General features: G+C 38.6%; 2 protein-coding genes across 3 annotated transcripts in view; one reads left to right on the top strand and one right to left on the bottom strand.

Moving 5' to 3' along the window:
- Positions 1 to 3159: 3159 nt before the first annotated feature.
- ZNF518B (zinc finger protein 518B) lies at positions 3160 to 14393 on the top strand. 2 transcript variants are annotated; one of them, XM_068943364.1, is made up of 2 exons: positions 3160 to 3249; positions 8502 to 14393. In XM_068943364.1, exon 2 carries the CDS (start codon positions 8710 to 8712, stop codon positions 11974 to 11976), a length of 3267 nt encoding a protein of 1088 aa, XP_068799465.1. In that variant the 5' UTR covers positions 3160 to 3249; positions 8502 to 8709; the 3' UTR covers positions 11977 to 14393. The 2 variants fall into 2 exon arrangements, with proteins under 2 accessions (XP_068799465.1, XP_068799466.1); XM_068943365.1 differs by having other exon boundaries at positions 3244 to 3398.
- CLNK (cytokine dependent hematopoietic cell linker) overlaps positions 12316 to 23642 on the bottom strand; it is a 61359-nt gene continuing 50032 nt past the window's right edge. The window contains exons 18-20 of the mRNA XM_068943366.1: positions 23321 to 23398; positions 20765 to 20920; positions 12316 to 15902 (exon numbers count right to left, since the gene is read on the bottom strand). Coding sequence (XP_068799467.1) covers positions 15756 to 15902; positions 20765 to 20920; positions 23321 to 23398 — 381 coding nt within the window. The 3' untranslated portion in view covers positions 12316 to 15755. The remainder of the gene's footprint in view (positions 15903 to 20764; positions 20921 to 23320; positions 23399 to 23642) is intronic.

Here is a 23642-nt window from a genome sequence, read left to right as displayed (position 1 = left end):
ACCAGGTTCTTTCTGTCTCTATACCCATTTGAGGGCATTATTATTTGAGGGGTTGCATTATAAAGGGTTGGGAAATTGTTGGAGCTGAAATTTCTTTTGTTGCTATTTGAAATCCTCAGTGTTGTCATTATACGTATTTCATGTTAGTACGTTTAGCAAAACAAAGATTCATTATCGGATTTTGTTTCTCCCTCCCCCTTCAAACGTACTGAACAGTTGCAAAGCAGTATATTTCCTCCCGGGAAGCCAAAATGTTCCTCCGTTGCAAGTTAATCCTCCACTCTTAAAATAATTCAGATATGCAAAGTACATTCACAGAACATACAACCCTAAAAGAAACTCCTTCCTCTCCTTTCCCAGAGTTCAGCAGGCCGTACCATTTCATCATTACAGGCCATAAAGCATGACCACATTCATCCAGCTATAGTTCCCATACCGTTCTGAAGGGAAAAGAGAAGCTGCTGTGTGAGAGTACTGCTACAGCTCTGAGATAAATTCCATGTATCTTCAAAAAGTGCCCTCCATCCTTCTCAAGTTCTATAATCACTGCTGATTTTCTCAGGTTTTCCAGTACAATTCTGTCTTATTAGATTCACAAGCCCCCAAAAGGTAATATGCAAAGCAAAGCTCTTCCAGGAAAAACTCCTAGAACACCCTTTGAATCTTGTAGTCCTTTTATTCACCCTCTTTCCTCCTGGTGCTTCTCCAAACACAGCTTTTTCACAGGTTTGCAGTTGACTTACAGAGCAGCAGCTCTACAGTGATAACTCTCTATCTCTGTGTAAGCCATGATCAGCATTTCATGCCAGGTAATCTTGTGAGCAGGTGGACAGTAACACAGATTGACAGCAGGGCAGGGAGCAGCGGCAGAGGAGTCCTTGGTGAATTGCTGGTAACTAGGTCTCCCCCAGGGCATGATAGGACCACTCTCATAGTGGGTAGCAGTGGCGCAAAGGAGCACAAGATATGGTCCCACGTGCTGGGTATCTTCTCTTTGTTGTAGAAACTAGGGCTCATTGTCAAGTAAAATAGGCTATTTGCTCGGGTGCTGCTTCCATTTGCTCGTTAGTACCACTACCGCCGCCGCCTCCTACTTAAGTAATGACTCGTTTCACTTTAGAGTCCTCAGCGCAGGTGAACACAGTGCCTAACCAATGCTGGTACTAACAGGATGGCCACCAGCGAGGCAACGAACAAATAGGGAAGGAACAAAAGACTGGATAAGAGCTGGGAAATCAGAGATCACAACAGAAGAGTGGTCGATAGCAACTGAAAAGAGAGTGATTAGGTGATAATTGCAGCGGAATTACCATCTCTCTGGTAGCCTAAATAGATTCAAGACTGGAGAGTAAATAAGAGAAGCTAGAATCCGTTAAGGTTTGACTCATTTTTGTGAAGACGGAATTCACATGATGAATGAAAGGAAACGGAGCAGCTTTGAACACAACGCTAGAAAAGGCAGGGGAAGGGACTGTATTTACTGTAGCTGGAAAGCACAGATGAAGATGTAAATTGACTCTCAAGTTTTCCATTACAATGGCTGTTTTGGGTGACGTTCTTTAGTTTGGCCTTATTTAAATACTGACTAATCTATCCTGCATTTGTTACAGACAATTGCCTTGCTAACTTCACGGGAAGTTAGACACGCATATCTAAGAAAGAATGGTACAACTGTTTAATCGGTGTTGCGTATCAGATGAATGATTCCATTTTACCAACAAGAAATATGTTCATTGCAATCTGAACAGTTTAAGATGTAGACAGAGGAGCAGAAAAAATTGTTTTGACGAGCAAAATGTCTTGAGTTCCCGCTTGTGCTCCAGAATTCCGTCTTTTATTTTAGGAATAAATCTAGTCCTTCTGGTTATGAAGAAAACTACCCAATAAGTGTTACCTATGTATTTATCTTTGCAGAGCAGTTGACACAAATCTTTAAGTATAAATTGTCCCTCATGACTTTCATGGCACCACTGGGAAAATAACTCTTAAATTACAAGGTTAACTATTTCATTGAATATACTAGGTCAGTCCAAAGGCTTATCCAGCACCATAACCTGTCAATGAACACTGAACAGTGGATACCTACAGACGAATAAGGACATGTAATACATGATATTTCTTCCTTGTACCCTCCAGCCTCTGGCTGTTTCCACCTCAAGGCCACAGGTGGTTTCTGTGTGTTTAGCATTCCTCACTGGATTTCTCTTCAGTAAAGGTTGTCCAGTGTCTCTTTTAAGAAATGCAAGTTCCCTGTCTGATAGCTTTCCTCCTTTTCCTGCTTTATGACCTGAAGAGTCCACCCCAGGATGTGCGACCCCAGGAGATCCCTGTGCCTATCTAGATAGGTCAAGCCCTTCATTTCCAATCATACCCACGCAGAATTGCTTGGAAGATGTAATTTACTATCATGTAGAATCCATGCTAAAATAAACAATCAGAAAAAAAGACGTTGGAAGCATGTTAAATATTGTTTCCTCTTTAAGCGGAGTAGTTAGTAGTGACGTATCACTGGCTTTCAAAAGCCAAGAAGCTGTAAGTTTAAAAACTTTGATTTTCTTCTTGAAGTTTGATTAAAGATAATTTAAACAGAAGTTTAGATTTTATTGGGAACGGCTGAAAATAAGCAACCACTAATACATCATCATGCTACTGAAGCTGCACCGAGCTGTTCACTTCACCGAGCGATCCCACCGAGATTTACGCCAGTGTCACATACTAACAAAGCCCACCGATACCGACGGGAACGCAGTGATATACTGCAGAGCACAGGTCATTCTTCAGCCTTTGGTTTGGTCACGATCTTTTCCTCTACCGGAAAAACAAACGCGGTGCGGGTCAAGCAGCAGGAGCATCAGCCGGCAGGCCTGGGCGCGACCGCGTCCAGCGGGGCCGCGACCTCCGGCTCCTCCGTCGGGAGGCGGCGGCGGGCAGCGCCGCGGCCACGGACCCTCCCGCGCGTCCCCCGGGGCCGCCTCGGGCCGGGCCGCGGAGCGCAGCGCGCCTGCGCCGCCGCCGCCGCCGCCGCCGCCGCGCCCAGGCCGCCGCTGTAGAGCTCTACCCGGCGCCGCCGGCGGGAGCGGCGGCGGCGGCGCTGGCCAATGGGGCGGCGCGGCGCCCGGCGCCGCTGAGGTCAGTTCCGTCGCCCGCTGCCGCGCTGGGCGGAGGGCGGCAGGGCCGGGCCGGGCCAGGCCGGGCCGCGCCGCGCCGCGCCGCGCCGGCGGCGGGGGGCGTGGGTGCGCCCTCGCTGCAGTAAGTACCTGCGGGTGGCGCGGCGGGGAGCGGGAGCTCCGTGCCGCCGACGGGGGAGGGCAGAGGAGCGGTGCGGCGCGGCGCGTCTCGCGTGGGCCCGGAGACAAGGGGCGCGGGGGGCCTCCCGCCTCCTTGGCCCCCGGAACCAGGTAACGCGTCGCCGGTTCCCCCGGCCGCGGGAGCCGTCGCAGTGCCGCGGCCGCCGCCGGCTCCCTCCCCCCGGCCCGGCCCGGCTCGGAGCCCCGGGCGCTGGTGGCGGCGGAGGGCGCGGTGCTGCCCCCTGCGGGCCGGCGCGGGCGCTGCAGGGCGGCTGGGGAGGGACGGGCGGGCCGGCCCGGTTCGGCCCGGCGAGGGCCGCGGCGCGGAGCCGCCCTGGCTCGGGCAGCGGCGCGGCTCGGCCCGCGGGGCGGGAGGGGAGGCGGCCGCTGCCTCCCGCGGGGCCGGCGCGGTTCTGCCGCCGGGGGCCGGGAGCCGCGGGCGCCGCCGGCGGGCTGCCAGGCCGCTGCCCGGCCTCGCCTGTGGGCCGCTGCCCCTGAAGAAGAGACGCCTTGGCTTAGCGGTTCTGTCCCTGAGCCAAACACACGGCGTTTTGTATGCAAGTGTTTTGTATTTTGACGTAAGGTTGCACTATACCACAAATTCTGCCCCACTGTAGTATCTGGATGTAAGATCATTTTAATTGAATGCAGCATTAAGTTCTGATTCAAGAGAAATACGCTAAAAATTACTAGATGAAATGCGTAAGGTATTCAAGACATGAAACGACTGAATTCTTCTAGGGAAATAATCCTTTGTTATTGGAGATGTAGACTAAGTGTCCTGATACATATATTTTAGCAACGAATGTCGGGTTTTTTTTATAACAAATGTTTGCTTTATTATTAAGAAGACTATTAAATGATATTACAGAGAGTTTTGCTTCTATTATGTTCTGTGTTGTTATTACAGTAAAAGGTTATGGTCAGGGCCCTGTTCTTGCACATACTTATGCATGAGGGTAACTTTAGCAGGAATTAAATCTCCCAGAATGACTTTTAGCTTGTATATGGGTGTTGTGAGAACCGGGCATGAAGGAATATGTATTTTTAGCGGGACTCTCCTTCTTCTCTCCCCTTTTCTTTAGTGCCCTGCTTCCTTGCTTTAGTGCTTACAAGTCTTGAAGCTTAGAATAATACAGTACTAAATGCTAGTCAGTATGCATTGGTTGTGTAGGGCAGCTTTTAAAATGGCTGGAAATTCTGTGAAATGGAGGAGTGTACAGTATAAATCTAAAAGTTGGCAATTATATATCTAATCGTAAACAAGTGTATAAGCTTTGGGCACTGTCTAAAACACTGCTTTTGAGGCAGTAGTTATTTTAGGATGTCTTGTTCAGCTCGTTGTAACAACATTACTAAGCAATACGCTGCTTGAATTACATGTCACAGTTTTGTATGTTTAACGTAGAAATAAACCTAGGCCTCGATCCTAGGGCCACTCAGAAGTAGACCTCCATTTCAGTAGAATGCTGAATAATACAGTTAATATACATCTGGCTTCTTACTTTCATTGGACAATTTTTCACCTGTGCATTACAAAAAGTGAGATAGTTTTAATCAATATTTTGTATAACTTTATACCATAGTTAGTAAAAATGTTGAGTGTAATTAAGGATTTTTTTCTATAGAGTGAAATAACTGTATATTTTATAATAAAAGTCGGCTTAAAAAAATTGGTGCATGGTCTTTGCTCTCTTAATCCTCCACATTTACAATTCTGAATTATTTTGAGGGAAAAAAATTTATGTGAATTTCGGATACAGAAAGTATTGTGACTATGTGATTAGCTGTCATTGTGAAACAAAATGACTTTTTAAGAAGAAATTATTGTAGAAGAAAATTCTTTGGAACACTTGAATGGTTTGTTTTTAATACAGAATCAATTCATTTAATTAGTACAGGATGTTATACTTGAGAGAAGCACTTTGGAACTCTCCCAGCCATTTGGTCTAAAATTAGTGAATGATAATTGTGGCTGCTTTGTTGGGTCAGTAGTACAGTTAATTCTGCTTAGCAGAGACACAGTCAGCCAATGTTAAATTGGTAGTATACGCGTAGTATGTAATTGTAAAGTACAAACAATTTAAACGTACAGTCATTTTTTCACAGAAACTCAAATAAAATTTGCTCTGTGTGTATCTCCCTGATACAGTGAAGCAGAGTGTCTTCCAATTCTCTTTAAAACCTTATTTTTCTTGGGAAATGACTAATATTGGCTTTGCAATACCAAAGCAGACTTTGATTGTTGGATGCAGTCTATGAACTTAGTGTATGAGAGGTGTTGCACTTTGCGGAAGTTAAATCTTATTTATTTGTTCCTATATAATAAGTGCATGCTATTTGTCACATCCGCTTCATTGATAGCAGTTTATATATTGAAATAAAAAACAGAACTGAAACACTGAAAATATTTTTCTTTGGAATGATGAACATAGTTTGAATGTGTTTGAAGTAAATGAGAATCTCATTAATACAGAGTAATGGGAAGATGCTGACAATTTCTGTCTCTGACAGTGACAAGGGGTTTGAAATCTAGTGCAGTGCAAAAAACCTTGTAGTAGATGAATTTGGGATAACCAAGACAAAGGGGATGTTTCTTCCTAAATTTTCTTTGTTCTACCTTTTATATAAATACTATATTCAGTGTTTGGAATATCTTTTGACCTCAAATGTCTTGATCTCAATAATGTCTTAAACAGCAAGGCCCAAGATATACTTAGTGTTGTATGAAAAGCGGGAATATTTCCTTTTATTAAGTACCCTACATTTAATGCCACTGAATATTACATGTTTGGCAGAAGGAGCGAATTATTTGGCTTATCTTCTGTCTACTGTTCTTTCTTCATGTGCCTTAGCGAGTTTCTCCTTCTTCTTTTTCTCAAAACTAGGACCACTAAATTTTTTCAGTTTCCTCTATTTCAGCTACTTTGTTATATTTTGAAGTGTTTTTATTGACTTTTTGTGAATCCATTTTTGTAAAGGTAGTGGCTGGAATTGATTTTTAACACTCTTACTATTATCTTTTACTCCACCATTCATCTATTCTGTAATTGGTGCTCTGGAGCTGATTGTGTTTTGCACAACGCCAGTACGTTTCTTTTAATTGAATCTCCCGAAACGTGTCTCTGCCAACTCTTTAAACTATTGCAACAGCTCTTCAGGGGAATTTCCCCTGCTCTTTCCTTCCTCCCCTTCCCCCAACTCGATCATACTAGCGTGGAGTGAATGGATGCTGGATTGTATCACCTCTGAGTGTGCGTTGACAATCTCATTTTTCTGAAATAACCAGAAAAAGCAAATCAAATTTTCTGAAAGTGTAAGGATGAAATTACAGTGTATTTCTGGGCTTATTTTATCCAAAATAATGGCAAAGTAGAAGTGTTTGCATCAAAACTTTTCTTACTAGGTATTCAGCATTAAGGAGCAATTGGTGAAAGAAATAGGTGGGGAGACGTGGGTGTAATTTTAGCATTGACTTGTTGTTCAGTTCTTTTTCCACATATATTTCCTCCTTTGACTTCCTGGGAGACTGCCATTGAATTTTTTTTTTTTTTTTTTTTTTAAGCAAGAGATGTAGCTACAGTTGTCTGCATCACAGCGAGATGAGGTTACTAGTCGTAAGAATTACCTGCTAATAAGTTTTATATGTATGCAGCTGTCCATCTGCTAAGGACTAAAAAGCCAATTATCGTGTCCCTAACCAATTTTCTAACTTATTTTTAATGATGTTTGAGGTTGACAAACATTGAGCATTTTGCAAGTGACAAACATTGCAAGAGCACTTGCTCTTGGCAAAGCCCTATTTCTAGGGCAGCGTACTGTAGCAGGCAGGCACACTAGCAGATGGAGCACAGGGCCATGCAAGAAAAGCTTTCCGGGTCAGATGCTTACTTAACAAAGGTCAAGGCATTGTGAAGGTGTACCATGGTGTAAAAAATCTCATTCAGGTAGGATTATGCCTTCCTGAATAGGTAGGATGTTAGTAGGTGATACCAGCACTGCACTTTTGGAGCCACAAATCAAACCCTACTCTCTGTAGATAAACATGGAGAAGAGTTAGATTTCAGAAGCAGAAGTGACTATCTTCTGTAGGATATATTGAAATGTAAGGGAATCTAGAAATACCTAAAGATGAATGCATGTCTATGCAGCACTATCTCTGTAAGGAAGAACATTTGAATAAGAAAGATGTTGAATAGCTGTTACTCATTGCTGTTAGCTTTGGACACCATACGACTAACATCTTGTACGTGTCTCAAAAGGGTAACTTTTATTTGTTTATTTTCAAAATATCTGTCATCTTGTAGTCTTGGCAAAAGCTTTTAAAGGCAAGCTCTTGTCCACGTTAAATATAGAAAAGAGACAGTAAGAGTTGTGGGACCAGTGAGGCCAGATATTCTGCACAGGTTGATGTGGTGGTTTTACACTGATACTACTGTTTTCCCTCTGCCTTCCGTTGCATTGTTTATTTTGCTTGCTTTATACACTTCGTATTATCAGGAGGGAGTGAATTATCTATATACTTGTCCACATATACAGAAATGATTATACTGTGGTATTAATAGAAGTGAAAGTAATTATTTTCTGCAACCGCAGATTATTTTGACTTCATTATTTTGAGAACATGTGAAGTAGAAATTGTCTCTTGTTATGAATTAGCATTCCGGACTCTTGGATTGGAAACGTTGGCACTGATTATAAAAACTTCCAGCTGTATTTCAGGAATTTCAAGGCAACTTAAAAATCTTTATATTTAAAAACAAACTAGTTTTGTGTTTCTAGTAACCCTTGCAGTCTCTTTCCTTTTTTTTCTACTGAGATTCACAAACCTGTAATGCTTAATAATATCTTTTCCTGAATCGGGAACTGAAATCATATTTTGGTGCTCAGTTCTGTTATTAAGGGTCGGTCTTCTTAAGCATAAATACACTTTTGTAATGTAAAGTTTTTGAAAACAGAGAAGTAGCATAAACAGTCTAGGTTTTTACAGATATTAGATCATTTTATGAATTCAAGAGCACTTTGAATATGAGCAAATATTAGAAGGATTCTTTAACTGATTGTGTATGCTTTGCTTAGAATTAATGGTTGTATATGCACAATACAATCAATATTATAGTAACGGTAGATTTGCACACTAGTTCAGCTGTCGTTCATGAGTACATTGATTAGTGAACCATAACTGACTTAATCTTCTGCTTTTTATTTCTTTAGTGCTGCAAGCTGATTGAATAAAATTAAGAACTCGGGATATAATACGGATGCGGTTCTCTGAGCAGCCTTTCTTCTGAAGTGCGTGTTTTGCAGATTGGTGACCTGGATGATTGATTGATATGCAGCATATGCAAGACTAATACCAAGAAAACATTCTGCCTGTTGCTGCTGTATTTGAGTGTACTGGTGCAGAGTCACATCTTCTGAAATGCAGTTGAAAAAAATGAGGGAAATTTTACCAAAATTGTACCCTGGCCAACTTAATGGTAAAAATAATTCCTTAAGTACATCCCCAAAGCAGTCTTCTGAGGATAGAACAAATCCATCAAAAGGGGATGATGATCAGAATTGCTGTTACCAAGGGACTGAGGCTGAGAATAATAAGTTGTCACTGATAAGCTGTATAAAATGCAGAAGTGTTCAGAAAATTTCAATGCAAGATGTAGAAAAGCATAAGAAACTTGGGTGGACCGAAGACAAAACTTTCATCTGCAAGAAGTGCAGTCATGTTACACCACCAGCCCTCCATTTTGTTCCTGAGGGTGCCAGTGCTGTAGGCTTGGAAAATCGTGAAAAAACATCCCCAAGTAAAAACCAGAAAACTTTTAAAGTAAAAAACTTTCTGCCAGGTAAATATTACTGTGATAAATGTAGATTTTCAACAAAGGATCCTCTGCAGTATAAAAAGCACATAGGTCAACATGAAGAAATTAAATTTATTTGTTCCCACTGCAGTTATATATCCTACACCAAAGGAGAATTCCAGAGACACTTGGTGAAACACACTGGAACTTTTCCATATCAGTGTGAATACTGCGAATATGGTGCTGTTAGACATGATTATATAGTAAAACATACAAGAAGAGTTCATGAAACGCCCACAAAACGGCTAACAAATTCTATCATAAACCATAAGCAAAAGAAGTCTTGCTTGCCAAGTCAAAGCACTTTATTTGAAAAGCAGAAATATGATAGAAAAATTCCGTTTCGAAATGAACTTTCAAATTCATCTTCAAATACGGTTTGTGAGATTCCAGATAAAGTGACTAAAATAGTCTGTTTGTCTCGTGATATAGAATGTAGCATAAACACAGCATCTATCCAAGATAAAACAGTATTGGAGCCATCTGAAATAAGCATATGTGAGAATCAAAGTGTGGAAGTTGAGGTATATTCTCCAAAAACAGAACCTTTACAACCTGGGATGCCTTTAACAGTAATTGCACCATCTGAACTTGTAGTTCCCTCTAACTGTTTAGCTCAAATAGTAGAGATTAAAATAGTGAATGGAGCACAACAGTTGGTTCTTAAATTAATTCCTATGAAAGAGGCAACTTACAGACCTGTGAACTGTGCTGAAGAAGAACCTGAGAATCAAGGTCTAGAACCATCTGCAGAAGGAAAAAAACAATCATCTGTGTTTCAAAATGAGTTACTAACTATGGAAGTGAATGTAGACAAATTATCCAGTGTTAGTAACCAGCTTACATCAGAGAGTATATATGGTAAGAATTCTGAATGTCTTTGTTCTTCTAACTGTCAACCCTCAGACTGTAACTCTGTACCTATACAGAAGGAAGATGCATCAAAATTCTGCTTTCATTTGGTGAAAGGTATTGATGTCCATTCAGGTGTTATAGAACTTTGTTCTCAGGCTCTAGTGACTTCTAGTACTGAAAAAGTAAGTGATCCTAAATCGTCAAGGAGGGAAACAGATGGAAAAAATAATTTGCATTATGATTTGTATTGTTATGAAGAAAGTCTGGATACATCGCCTCCCAAATACGCCACTACTTCTGAAGATAAAAATTCCAAGGATGTTTCAGTAAAGGCTGCTCAGGAAGGCAAAAATTCCTCCTCTTCTGCAGTCCTTAAAGAAAAGGATACATTGCCTTTCAAGAGTGAAGACAATGAATGTAAGAGTCCGCTAGTGAACTCTCCAGATAAGCATTTAGCTAGTAAGGGTTTTAATAACAAATCTGTTAAATCTTCTGAAGCAGGAACGTTTCACATCACTAAAGCTCCACCTTTGGAGGATATGAATGTTAGCTTAAGCAAAGTAAAGAGAGTTGATACCGTAAATCAAAAGAACAATCTTCTCCTAGAATCATTAGAAATACAGAAAATGGAAAATAAAGGCAACCCTTTTGAGGGACCTATCATTTCATCTGTATTTTCTCTTAGCTCTGGTGCTGAAAATGTTCCAGAGGGCATCAGATGGGATGATACAACATGCAGTAAAAAGTCGGCAACGTTGCTGTGTAGAAAAATTGCTCAGTTGATGTCTGCTGCTGAGTCAAACATGAAATCTATGCCTTTGAGATGTCAGGCCTCTAGTAAGAAGGTACTTTTGCCTCAGGAAAATTCAGCAAGCTGTGAGAGAATTGTGCCTGCCAGTGAGTTGGAACAGTCTGCATCTTTGCCTGAGCTGCATGGTGGGAACAGTGTGATTAGCAGTGAAGAACACGATAAAGAACAACTTGTTACAGTCGCAAAAACATCTAAAAGCAGGGTGACGAAAAACTCCCATGTTGCTACTCCAGTGTTTATTCCCAAAGGGACAATGCTGAGAGTGCTGAATGCTACTAGCAGTCAAAACACGAAAGGAATACAGAACAGGAGTGAAGCATCAGCTTCTTCTGCATATTGCAATGAAATGCTTCTGCCTCGTCCAGTTCCTGTCAGCGTTTCCGAGAAACTTGGCAGTAATTTGCCAGGTTTATCTAATCAGACTGAACTGAATGCTCCATCCCGAAGTGTATCACTCAGGCAAAGACCAAAGCGAGACGAAAGTGTGAAAAATAACAGTAAACGAAGTGTTGTACCGTATCAAAAAAGCAGTGATGTGAGTAAGCAAAGCAAACTCTATTCAAAGAGTCAAGGACCCAGAAATAAAGGAAAACAAGCAAACTTCAGGGAACTTCCTAAGAGGAAAACAAGAACTCAATCAGAAACCAGTTCTGGTTCTGACATGGCCTATCTGTTGACAGCAAGACGTCTTAGGCTTGTCCCTCTGAGAATGAATCAGCTGATAAAATGCCCTCGTCGTAACCAGCCAGTTGTGGTATTAAACCATCCTGATGTTGACTCACCAGAGATAATTAATGTCATGAAGACTATCAACAAGTATAAAGGTCATGTCCTGAAAGTAGTCCTTTCGGAAAGGACAAGTAGTTGTCTTGGTGTGAAACGTTACCGAAAGCGCCTCACTCTTCAGAATGTTGAGACAGGAAACCAAGCAAAAAAGCAGAGTATGTTAAAAATGAAACTGAAAAAGACCCATAAAAACAACTACCAGGTGGTGGAAGCTTTACCGGCTGAGACACTTCAGTGTATGTTTAAGTGCTGGTTTTGTGGAAGGGTGTATGTGGACCAGGAAGAATGGATAAGTCATGGACAGAGACACTTGATAGAGGCAACCAAGGGTTGGGATGTTCTTTCTCTTCCAACAAAAAAGCATCAAGTGAGAGATTAGTTTATTTGTCTTATTTTTAATGAGTGACACTAATTTGCTTGGAAGGGAAGATAGAAGTAACTCCTTCATTTTGTCAAAAGGTTTGTATTGTTAGCAAAGTGGGAAATGAGAATAGAGTTATACAGATACTGAGAAGCCAATAGTGAGGACTAAGCACTACTTTGCACTCTCATGTTTGAAATATGTAGTGGAGGACAACTTCATCTGTTCCCTAAGAGAAGTCTGAAAATGATTTGCTATGCAAACATCTTTCTAGTTGCCATTTTCTGTAGGATACTGTGCTGTAACTGGTTTGTGCTAGTTTCATATGAATTAAAGTCTTAGGCTACAAGATATGTGTAAATTTAACAGGATTTAGTTTTTTTTTTTTTTTTTTTTTTGTGACAGCATAATGTTTCAGAGATCAGGCATACACGTACTGAGAAGCACCTTTGATCCTCTCTGGGCAGCAAGTATACGTCATAGCTTTAGTGACAAATTAAGTGCCATTCAGGAAAAGTAAACTTAAATGAAAGTAACCTGTTTTAGTGGGACAGAAGCATCTCTGCTAACTTCATTGGTATACAGGGATGTAAATGAAGACTCTGTGAGAGCAGTTGCTCCCACTGCATCAAATGGCACTGAAAAGCTTGTCTGTGTAGTACCTAGGCTTTACCTGGCCTGTATTGTGTAGATGTGAGAGAGAGAGCTTGCCAGCCTTTTGTGCTACCTTTGCTTTGAGCAGGCAAAGCCGGAGGTATCATCAATTTAGGCTCTTAGGGGAGAGAGAAGTTTTTCTGTGTGGTCCCAACAGACTGTTCTGAAGTCTAAGGAGTGAAGAGCCAAATGTATAACCCCCTGCCACCATGTGTATGTGTAGCCTGATGGAAACACATGTGCAGAATTGGGCGTTTGGTTAGATCTCTAGACAGTGAGTTCATGCTTATTCACAGGGAGAACTCGCTGAAGGTGAAGGCTTTTCAAGATGGAAAAACCATGTTACACAGCTTTTTATGTTGACAGTGTTGTACCAGATTTTCAGTACAGTCTTTCATCCTTCTTAATCTTCAGGACTTGGATGTTGTTAGAATATATTTTATATAGGCCTCAATTCATACAAGCATGTGCCTAGTTACATATATACATACAGGATGTATCTACTGACTTTAGTGCAGTGTAAGCAGATTACTCAGTTGCTTAAATACTTTCCTAAATCAGGGCCAAATTTCAAGTTTTTAGTAAAGGAGGATGGATGAAACTGAGGTCTAATGTTTCTGTACATGAACAATGGATGTTTTCTTCATCTTGTTAATTCCAAATCATTCTATTCTAAAATTATATAGAATGAACTATGAATTAAGCACATATTTGCAACTGAAATCACTTCTTACATTTTTACAGATTAAAAAGTCAATACTGACTCTTATGCTGGATATGTATTATATGTTTGAACTGGGGCTACTATTTAGGAGAACTGGTAGTTCCTAACTTCTTTTCATTGTTGATGCATTTTTGTAAACAATTTAACTAGGCTGGAATATTTTTTTTTTTATATACTCTGGCAGATTATACATTGTTTTTGATAAAGTATGTACGGTATCTGTATTGAAATGTAAATATTTTAGAACTATAAAGTACATCTGAGGTTTATTTTACAAAAAACATTTAGAACGTTACTTTCCAGCCATTTTGCAATACAGTGTTAAAATCCTTCAGATACTTGGTGCTTTCAGAAGTCGGATCTTATATATCATTGTGTGCACACTGAAAGTTTTTGTATCACTTGTGCCATAGGCTAACCTGTTCCACAGAACAAATTTCCTTTTATCTGTTTTGTCAGTAATAACGAAATGACAGTTCTCATTTTGTATTCAGATGGAATTATATTTTTTTAGATGGGTACACTAGAGGGTTTTTTCACTTCATGTACTTTGATGCCAAACCTAACAGTACTATTTGCGTTTTTGATTCTGAAAATACTTTCATTTTAAAATCCTGGCATATTACATGTAATAAATATTGAAACTGTTAACATAAGAAAACATATGGTTAAATTTCTCCATCATTTAAACTCCTTCAGTCCAGGTTACTGTTTGAATTGATTTTGCTTTTGTAGAAGCTACTAAATAAATGTTTTTGAATTCCCTTTTAAGAGTTGTCACTGGCAAAATTAGAACATTCCTAACAAAAACTGTATTGTGTGTGGGTTTGTTTTTTTTTTAAGTGTTGCTCAGCATTAGAAACTATAGGTGGTTTAAACATACTAGTAATGTTTTTGTCTTTGCTTTAGTAAATGTCTACAAAAGTATTTTTGTCAGAGACAGTCTGTTATCTAAATTGTTAAGCTGTGTTATTTTTTTCATGTGTTTAATTTGGAAAATATGTCTTTTTTTAATATGATAACCTTTCATAAATTAAATTGTGTGGTGGCTACAAAACTCTTAAAGCAGATTATTTCATGTCTCTACCGTTTTGATGAGTTCTGCCAAACCACCTAGCAGTTACTGTTTTGTTAATTTTGGTTCTAATTTCTAGGTAATGTCATATCAGAATAATTTCTTTCAGGAAGTTCAGTAGTCTCAGTGGTTGGTTTCAGGTAAATAATTATAACGAATGTTCTCTTTTGCATTTTGATGCAGCTTAGAGAAGTAAAAAGTTTTCTAGTAAATCAACAACCAGCTGCTATGTTATTTGGAACAAGTCTGTGTCATTGCATACTACATCATAACTTGGGTTGGACTATCATGTTTTGGGCTTGAATACTTTTATTCCTCTTGTCCCTGTTCTGTAAGGATAAAGCAACTGAGGTTGCTTTCTGGTATTTTTCAGTTAACTAGTTAAACTTTGAGCATGCTTAGAAAGGAAGACTATTGATGCTTCATAGAACAGTAGTCATACATGTTTTTCATACTCCAACTGAATTTAGTTAAGTCTTCCGAAACTCTGATTATATGAACATAATATTATATGTTGCACTTGAAAAATACTACCTTCTCATCTCCTTTGGTACAGATTGGAAGATCTTTTTTCTTGAGTTTAAACATTTCTGCTGTTTCCACCAATGTTTTTTTTAAATCTCTGGAATTGCACAGGCAATTCAGAGGGACTGTTTGCATAAATAGTCTTACTGTGTAAGTGTTTGAAAGCTCAGATATGAATACAAGTATCTCTTAGTCATGTTAAGTAACAGGATTTACTTAATTAAAGCTAGCCTTAGAATCTGGTCCAGTACCTGTGAGCATCAACTGACACCTACTGACTTCAGTGGCTACTGAGCAGAGCTTTTTAATGTACATCCACAGATACGTATGCATAATCTATGAAATAGTAATACGGTGAACCCTCAGATAGAATGTCATATCTATTTTTAACAGCAAGAATAATTTTTGATGTGGATATAATATGATTTATTAGGTTTTCTACAACCTGAGCTTCAGTGACTTTTGCTAAGCAAGAGTGAATTTGGTTTTCATCTTGTGTTAGCACGTACTGTGAGACAAGCAGTTTGTTCAACTGTTGTCAGGATATCAGAAGTCAGTTTCTTTTAACGCTGCCATGTGAATTAATATAATGGCATATATTTTACCTGTAGTACATCCTTTTAATATACTTACATGTGTTACATAAAACAATTAACAAGAATTAAAAAAAAGTAGATCTATAGTCCTAGTTTAAGAAAACTTTTTTAGTGGAAGATTTAGAATGATTCACAATATTCATGGGGAGCTCATGACCCAAAGGCTAATCTGATTTTTCCACATATTTAAATGAGTGTTCTATTTACATTTATACAAACAACATTAAGGCAGATAACATCTTTTGCGCAACTTGAATGGATATGTAAGGTAGCACTGTTCTTTCTGGATTCGTGATTTGTCCTTTCCGTCAATAAGCGTGATGGGAACATACCTGTAGAAGTCAATGATTTCTTTCACAGAATTAAATTTCTGGGGAAAAAAAGTAAAATTTTAATCAGTGACTGAAAATTGAAATGCTGGAAGTCCTTGTCTCGTCTAACATTAAACGATTTCTAATTGACGATATTAGAAATGGACAATATTGTGCATAGAATGCTAAGATTAAATGGAAACTATCATAAAAAGGAAAAACACCAGAGTCTAATCCTTTTATATTCCCTTTGAGTCTCTGAAGAACTGTCATCTTTAGGAGAAAGCAGCTTCCTGCTTGGGACAAAAGGAGTATGTCTAAACCCCAGGAATGCAGTATCACCTGTAAAAGTTTGTGATTGCACATGTATGATAGATTTTTGAAATGATGAAGTAACTGTGATTCATTATTAACTTTTACCCTGTTACAGATCACACCTATGTAATGCACAGTGCTCTACATTGCTAGTTCCTCCGTCCTCTTTTAAATGTACCTTTTATTTTCCAGTTCAGTTTACTGAGAAAGTAAAAGCCCTTTGAAGGATGGAACTGGAAGGGTCTCTGCAGGGTTTTAGCATTATTCTCTGCTGTTCAAACCATTGACATCCTTTAATCCTGTTCCTACAATGATAAAGATCTGCATAGAGGTTCCTGAACTGATCTAGTTGCAACTTAAAACTGTCAGGGTGTTTATCCTCACCTCTCCTACTGGGAGTCTCTTAAATTCTGCCATTCTGATGGTTAGCAATCCTCTACTGTTCAGTCAATGCATTAGTAATCGCTATCTATCGCTTGCCTTCAGTTTAAATAGTTTTTTCCTGTGGCTGGCCCTGTGTGTAGAACTTCTAAGCCTTCACTTTTCTAGACTGAACAAGCCGACTTCTAGTATTGTGATCCGTTTCTGTCATCACACTACTGTTTCTCCTCAGGTCTTCTGGGATTCATTATTAAAACACTGGAATCCTACACAGTAATGAAAGTTTACTGTGACGTTAATACTTACCTGCATCTAAAAGAAACACTTTGTTTCATTCATTTCATACATTTCATTCAGAGGGACCTGGACAGGCTGGAGAGGTGGGCAGAGTGAAACCTCAATGAAATTCAACAAAGGGAAGTGCAAGGTCCTGCACCTGGGGAGGAATAACCCCATGCACCAGTACAGGCTGGGGGCTGACCTGTTGGAAAGCAGCTCTGCAGAGAAGGACCTGGGCGTCCTGGTGGACAACAAGTTAAGCGTGAGGCAGCAGTGTGCCCTCGTGGCCAAGAAGGCCAATGGGATCCTGGGGTGCATGAGGCAGAGTGTTGCCAGCAGGTGGAGGGAGGTGATCCTGCCCCTCTACTCAGCCCTTGCTGAGGCCTCACCTGGAGTACTGGGCCCAACTGTGGGCTCCCCAGGACAAGAGAGACATGGCCCTACTGGAGAGAGTGCAGCGGAGGGCTACAAAGATTGTGAGGGGAAAGAGCATCTCTCCTATGAGGAAGGGCTGAGGGAACTGAGAAAACATCTGTGGCCAGCACAGCTGGATCCAGAGGTACACATCTGTCCATGGTCTGAGTTATTAAGTAAAACAGGTTGTGAGCTGAAGCACAACCTACTCCTGCCTTTGGTTTTAGTAAGTAAAACAGTTGTCGCTGCATTTTGAGTTGAGCCTGAAGCTGCAGGCATGCTAAAACAATGTATTTGGTGTGTGACAGATTTAGTTTTGCAAAGGAGTTAATAAGAAGGTGTTTAATTTCTGTGTCATGATTAGCTTTAGATATAAGCAAGGTTTTGAGTTGTTTAGCCCTATCAAAACAGCTGTGTACATGAAAAGAAGAGGTACAGGTGTCTGTGGATCTTTAATAGTGAAAACTGATTGCAATAGGTGAAGGCAACAGCCAAGTAGAGAGTGTTCATGACAGCAATTTTGAATGTAAATGCCTAAATTTCACATATGTCCCATTTGGGGACCTGGCTATTACTGCTTTCTGTGATTTGGCCCCTAGTGGGCTCAACAAAATATATGAGATATATATGTAGACGTGAACATCTGTGGCTTAGCAAGAGATACAGCTATACTAACAGAGTTAAAATTGCTGTATTCTCCTTGCTTGTATTCATTACATTCCAGCTTAGTACTAATTTATGTGCATGAGACTTCAGTTATTTGCTGTTGATCACCATCACACTGACATAGAGTAACAGTTTTCTAAGATAATCAAAAGTCTGATGATAAAATATCCTTATAAGGCTTCATAAGAACTAATGATGCTCTGCATGAAAGTTGAATTAAATTTTCAAAAAATTGTTAATAGAAAATCTACCTTTGTGGTATAAAGTGTTAACACTTCATAACCTGTTCCTGGAAAATCAAGAGTTGCAATACGATAGGAAAAACTTTGAATAATTTTATTAAATGTGTAAGAAAAGATAAGCTTTTAAGGGATGGAAATAGACTAATCCAAAAGTGAAAATACACTGCAGAAAATCAGAAAGACTGTGAATAAAAAGAACAACTGGAGAGAAAATTCTAATATATAGGTACTGTGTAATAGGTCTGCATTTTTTTTGGTTTGTTTTCTTTCCCTTACCAGGTTAAGAGGGGATATTCACCTAATTTTCATAAAGCATCTGGTCTGCATTGTGTACTGCAACATGTGGTACAACAGAAGTTCCCTTCGAAACAAAGCGACAATGCAGAGCATTCTGAAAAGCGTTTAACAGGTACTGGAAAATTATAGGCTGCACTTTTAATTGCTGAAGTAGCCTGACAAATTGTTTTAACCCCTGTCAGACAAGAACCTTAAGAGAGGTGCAGAAGCTGAGATTTTAATTTTCAGCAAAGAGCAGTTTGGGAAATCCTTTGAGGTGATCTGAGATGAAACTAGCTCTGCTGAACAAGGTTGGTGCCACTGATTGTTCATTATTACTCATGCACTTCATGCCTACTTCTGGGTGTTCATTTTGTTTTCATATCTGCTGAAAGTAACGCATAAAAATGGGAGGCTGTCATCTTGGTGCCTCCCCAGTGCTACACCTCACTGATTACCTAGCAAAACAATTATGTAATTTTTTCTGTTGTAGTTGACCTATGGGAAGATTTCTAAATTAAGAAAGAAAAAAATTATCCACTATTAAAAAAGGCTTAAGATGCAAGTCATGATTACGGACTAACAAGTTGAAACCAACTAGAAAGTCATGATTTTTTGATATTTTCTAGGATTGATATTAGGATTTTTAAGCAGGATCATGTTCTCCTTCCTTCTGGTTCTGTAAAAGTTGTTTGTTCTCCTTTAAAATTGTTTTCATACTGTGTTCAGGTCACTTTTTGTTTTTCTTTCCTAGTTGCTTTAATTGTTGGGTCTGCTAAAATGTTAAAACTTTAGCTTTGTTATTAATCTGTAGTGTACCATGCACATACTATATTATTTTGTAGTATATTTTTAATTGTGTCATTCAGTTTTTTTAACCAGTCATCTCTTCTAATCTGAGACTTTCTGATTTGGGCCATTATAGGAAGACTAAAAACCTAACAGTCATGGAAAACTAAATTTGCATTCTCTTAAGGTCATACCAAAACTCCAGGAAATTCTCCAGCTCAGAGAGGTAGACATGTTATAAAGAGGACTGATAATGCACTGCAGCAATGCCATGATGATATAGACAGTATTGTTCTCAATTTGTTCTACCCTTCTGCTTCCCAAACTGTTTCATCGTACTTGAACAAATAAGTTTTTTTCTTCATTATTAAACCAGTGTTCCTGAAGAACGATTTGCCAGTAAAACCTGCATCTCATCTCTTAAAGCTCATGAATCGTATCCCACAATTTGTAAGAGAGTCCAAATTTAGTCTTGGTCCTGTCAAATTCATCAAATTAGTTAGCATCGTTTTTGAGTTGAGTTTTTCATGTCTACGTATGGAAAAGATAAGTTCTAAAAGTACTATCACTCCTAAAAAGGACATAATTGAAGACAGCTGCAGTGGCTTTGCCACTTCACCTTAGTTGGATATCTGTCCATTGCTTGCATATTCAATAATCTTCATAATAGTTTCTTGTTCTCCTCTTCCTACTGCAAAGTCTGATCCTCCTTATGCATGATCTGATGCTCAGCTAGGACTTTGTAAATTGCTTAATTTTTTTTGCAAGTATTGCACTTTTATGGACATAACTTTCAGTTTTGAAATATTTTTTTCTTCATGTGTGAAAGACATGCAGATATAGTATTTGTTATTTAACCATATATTTAGAATAGTAAATTCTATTTACTATTCTATTATTGGGAATTTAATCAAATTTAATTATGTAAAGGAGCATACTGCTAATCTAAGAGGATTTTCTAATTGAAATTTGTCATATTTCAAAGACTGCAGGGAAATAAGTCATTCTTTCATTGCTTCTGAATATCCATGACAACTTTTTTTGTATTTCCTCATTTGTTTTTAAAGATACTGACTTCTCGTTTGCCATTTGAAAGAGAGACAATATGAGAAACTGGCTGATTATACAGCAGTAATAGCAGCATGGCATACTGTCAGATGTATGGAGCTGCATATGTTTTAAAATATCTGCTTATATTGTAAAAAAAGTTACGAAATATGTTAAAATAACATGTATAAAGATGTATACCTTGAAAGGAAGGACTTTTCCCCTTTGCTCTGTAGGTGTTACTTAGAGTCAGAGTAGGTAGAAGTATTATCCATACTTAGGACATTTTCACATTTTTACAGTTTTACATCAGAATTCCATTTCAGTTATCTTGACATAGCTTGAAGCACTGAAATATAATTGAAATGACAGGACTATAAAAGAAACTTTAATGAGGCATAAAGCAGCTTTCCCATGTGGGGGAGTTTGTAACTAATTGCCTTTAGTATGAAGAGCTGCTTAAGCGCAACACACAAACAGTAGACTATAACATTAGATGGTATTTTACTTACGTCATCTCCTCTGAGCCCTGTTCCCAGTGCATACTGTTGGCTGTCTTCCAGAAAACGTACTTTAATGTTGTATACCTTTTTTCCGTAATATACAACCAAAACATATGGTTCAGCACTTGATTTCTTTGAACAATCTCTGACCAAGAATGTCTCATCCTGTATAACACAAATTATAATAGCTGTCATATCAGTAAATCCTAATGAAAAGTATTTTCATACGTTTGCCCATAACTATAGTTTGGGGGTAAATCTTGCAGAATTATTATAACAGTGCTGTATTATACAGCTGCAACAAAATCTCGTTCTTAAATGGAATTTATTTTTAGGCAGTTTAGCAAAGTATTTTTTTAAGCATAGTGAAACTGCTTGTATTAAAATTGCTAATTTCCATAATAAATCATATATAATCAACAGAGACTTTGACTGACACTAGTGAAAAATCATAGCTAGATAACTACTGCTATACTGTATAATGTTAGTCTGAAATCTTTATTGAAGTTCCATGCTAGAAAATGATCTTAATATTAAAATGGGTATTGAAAGCCAAATCAATGTAAAGAGAAAAGTTAATGGATGACAGTAGATAGGAAGAGAGTGATAGTAAATCCAGTGAGAGTAAGGACATTATAATCCATGTTTTCTTTCAAAAATACTATTTTATTTTGTGTGGGTAACTTCTTTTGGATAGAACAATTATTTGAAAGAATGAAAGAAAAAATGTAGATCAATGAAGCGAAGAACCTCTGAAAAATGTGAATATCACACAAGTTCTTAGATTCTTTCTGAATAATAACAAATTAATGTCACTGTAATAGGGACTGTAGGAATTGCATACTAGAATTCTTAACTGTACCAGGAGTCCTGAATTATATTTCCTTTTTTTAAGGACATGCCATTAATTAATATAATCTCTTGATTTCTTCATCAAGAAACCTGACTTCTGGACGGCTGAAAATCACTATGCCATTCCTTTGAAGATGCTATAAATAAAATGAAGTCCAAAACATATCCCCTATATCATTGTTCTTGCTGATAGCCCTTCTAGGTACAGAGAGCTGTGAACCAGGCTACAGTATCAGAGAACCTTGTTTTAATGATGTGACTCTCACACTTGGCTGTGACAAATAGCCCACTTATATTAGTTGCTTTTTGCTGACCCTAATCTCCTGTACCAACACAGAATGGCTGTCCTGGTTGTTTTCTAAAGTCTTCTCAGAGTGGCCAGTTCAGGGTAGTGCAATAAACATACAGCGTCACTCTAAATGAAATTTCTTTTCTTAAGGAATAGTTGAGCCCATTGAGAAAATGCCACAGGTTTGTTTAATTAAAATTATTATGCATAGAAGTAGTCTGAAGAAACATTGTAAAATCCTTTTTGAGCATACGTGACTGGAAACCCAGCTGAAGAAGTGAAGTGGCCACAGGTTTTAGGAAAGTTAACAATATCGGAAAAACTTGATGTTATTGTAATTTAGCCTGACTGTCCTCAGAATCTCTCTACAGCTGGTTCTTAGGTGCGTCTGCCAGGGAACCTCTGAGAGTCAACAGGAAATGCAGCGCTGCACAGTGTCCTGCAGGGCAGCAGCTATTTGAAACGCTCTACTGAGGATTAACCCTTTATAGCAGAGTCGTCATTATTCTCTTAGCTCTTTGGATGAACACACTTTCTCTTCTGAGACTGCAGCTGAGAGGTTCTGTGGTAAAATTATCCTGAACTGTATTTATTCTAATCCACAATGTGCTCGGGGCTGAAAACTCCTAATGCTATTGTGAGTTTCTCAAAATTTGTTATTTGCTTAAGGAAATGTCTAGTCCTCCTTACTGAAGACAAAAGTTGGACAAGTGCCCTTAAATGACTCAACAAGAGGGGAAAAAAAAGTAGTCCTTAATAATAAAAAGAACAAAATCCAGCCTTCAGAATGTTGGGTGCTGGAGGTTGATAGGTCTGAATGGGACTCTCATATTTCAGCCCTGCAGACATGATTTCAATCCCTGATTAAGTTGCAGGTTAGGAACATTTTATACTTTTTGTTGACCATACTATATATCTTTCTTTAAAACCAATAACTTAAGCAGTTTTTTTTAATCCCACCCACTTTGCCTAGAGTGGGACAATGAAAGGATCTTTTCTCTCGATCACAAACCAATATTCTCAACCTCTACTGTTCTCTGTTGTCCAGGTCACTCTGCTCTGTTCTTGCAAAGAACTTAAGCATAATAATGACTGCAAAACTGGACACTCCTATGCTTATCAGTTTATTAAGAAAAAAAACTTTAAAATAGTGAAATATGTGCTGTTCCTAATCCCATTACTAATCTCTGAACAGTCAATCAGTAAAATACTTGGTAATAATATACATTTGGTAGTATCAAAATTAAACATTTTAATGTATATGTGTTTAGCAAAATGCAATAAAATCACATATTTTTGTATCAAATTTAAATTGTTATAGATTGTATGGCTAGTCTGCAAAGCACTTGTAAACTGTCATGGCTAGTTTACAAATGTTTTCTCCACAAGTTTACACCACTGGTTTCAAGATAAATTGTACTTACAGTGTTTTCCTGTAACAATGCATCCTCTGCTTCATGGCGATCATATTCTCCAATGTACCAGTCATATTGGTTTAAATCCTTAATTTTAAGATATGATAATTAGTATGTAGAAATTAACCACAGCTGGCAGAAGCAAAAGCCAATGAAAACTGATTACATCTAATTACATTTACAAGTTTATCACAGTTTATCAAAACAATTGTACTGCATCTGTATCAATAAATTATTTTAGAAAATCTGTTTCAAATTAGGCATCAAATTTATTATCAGTAGTATCATAAACTCATATTAGACTGTTTTCAGGGTTACTGAAAGACCACAT

This window comes from Struthio camelus, chromosome 4 (assembly GCF_040807025.1).
Source record: "Struthio camelus isolate bStrCam1 chromosome 4, bStrCam1.hap1, whole genome shotgun sequence".
Lineage (NCBI taxonomy): Eukaryota > Metazoa > Chordata > Aves > Struthioniformes > Struthionidae > Struthio > Struthio camelus.
The sequence above is the reverse complement of the archived record's forward strand: the minus strand, read 5'-3'. Positions and strand labels throughout refer to the sequence as shown.

What these genes read in the sequence shown, in the direction of transcription:
- ZNF518B (XM_068943364.1), top strand. Translation starts at nt 8,710, where the DNA reads ATGCAGTTGAAAAAAATGAGGGAAATTTTACCAAAATTGTACCCTGGC.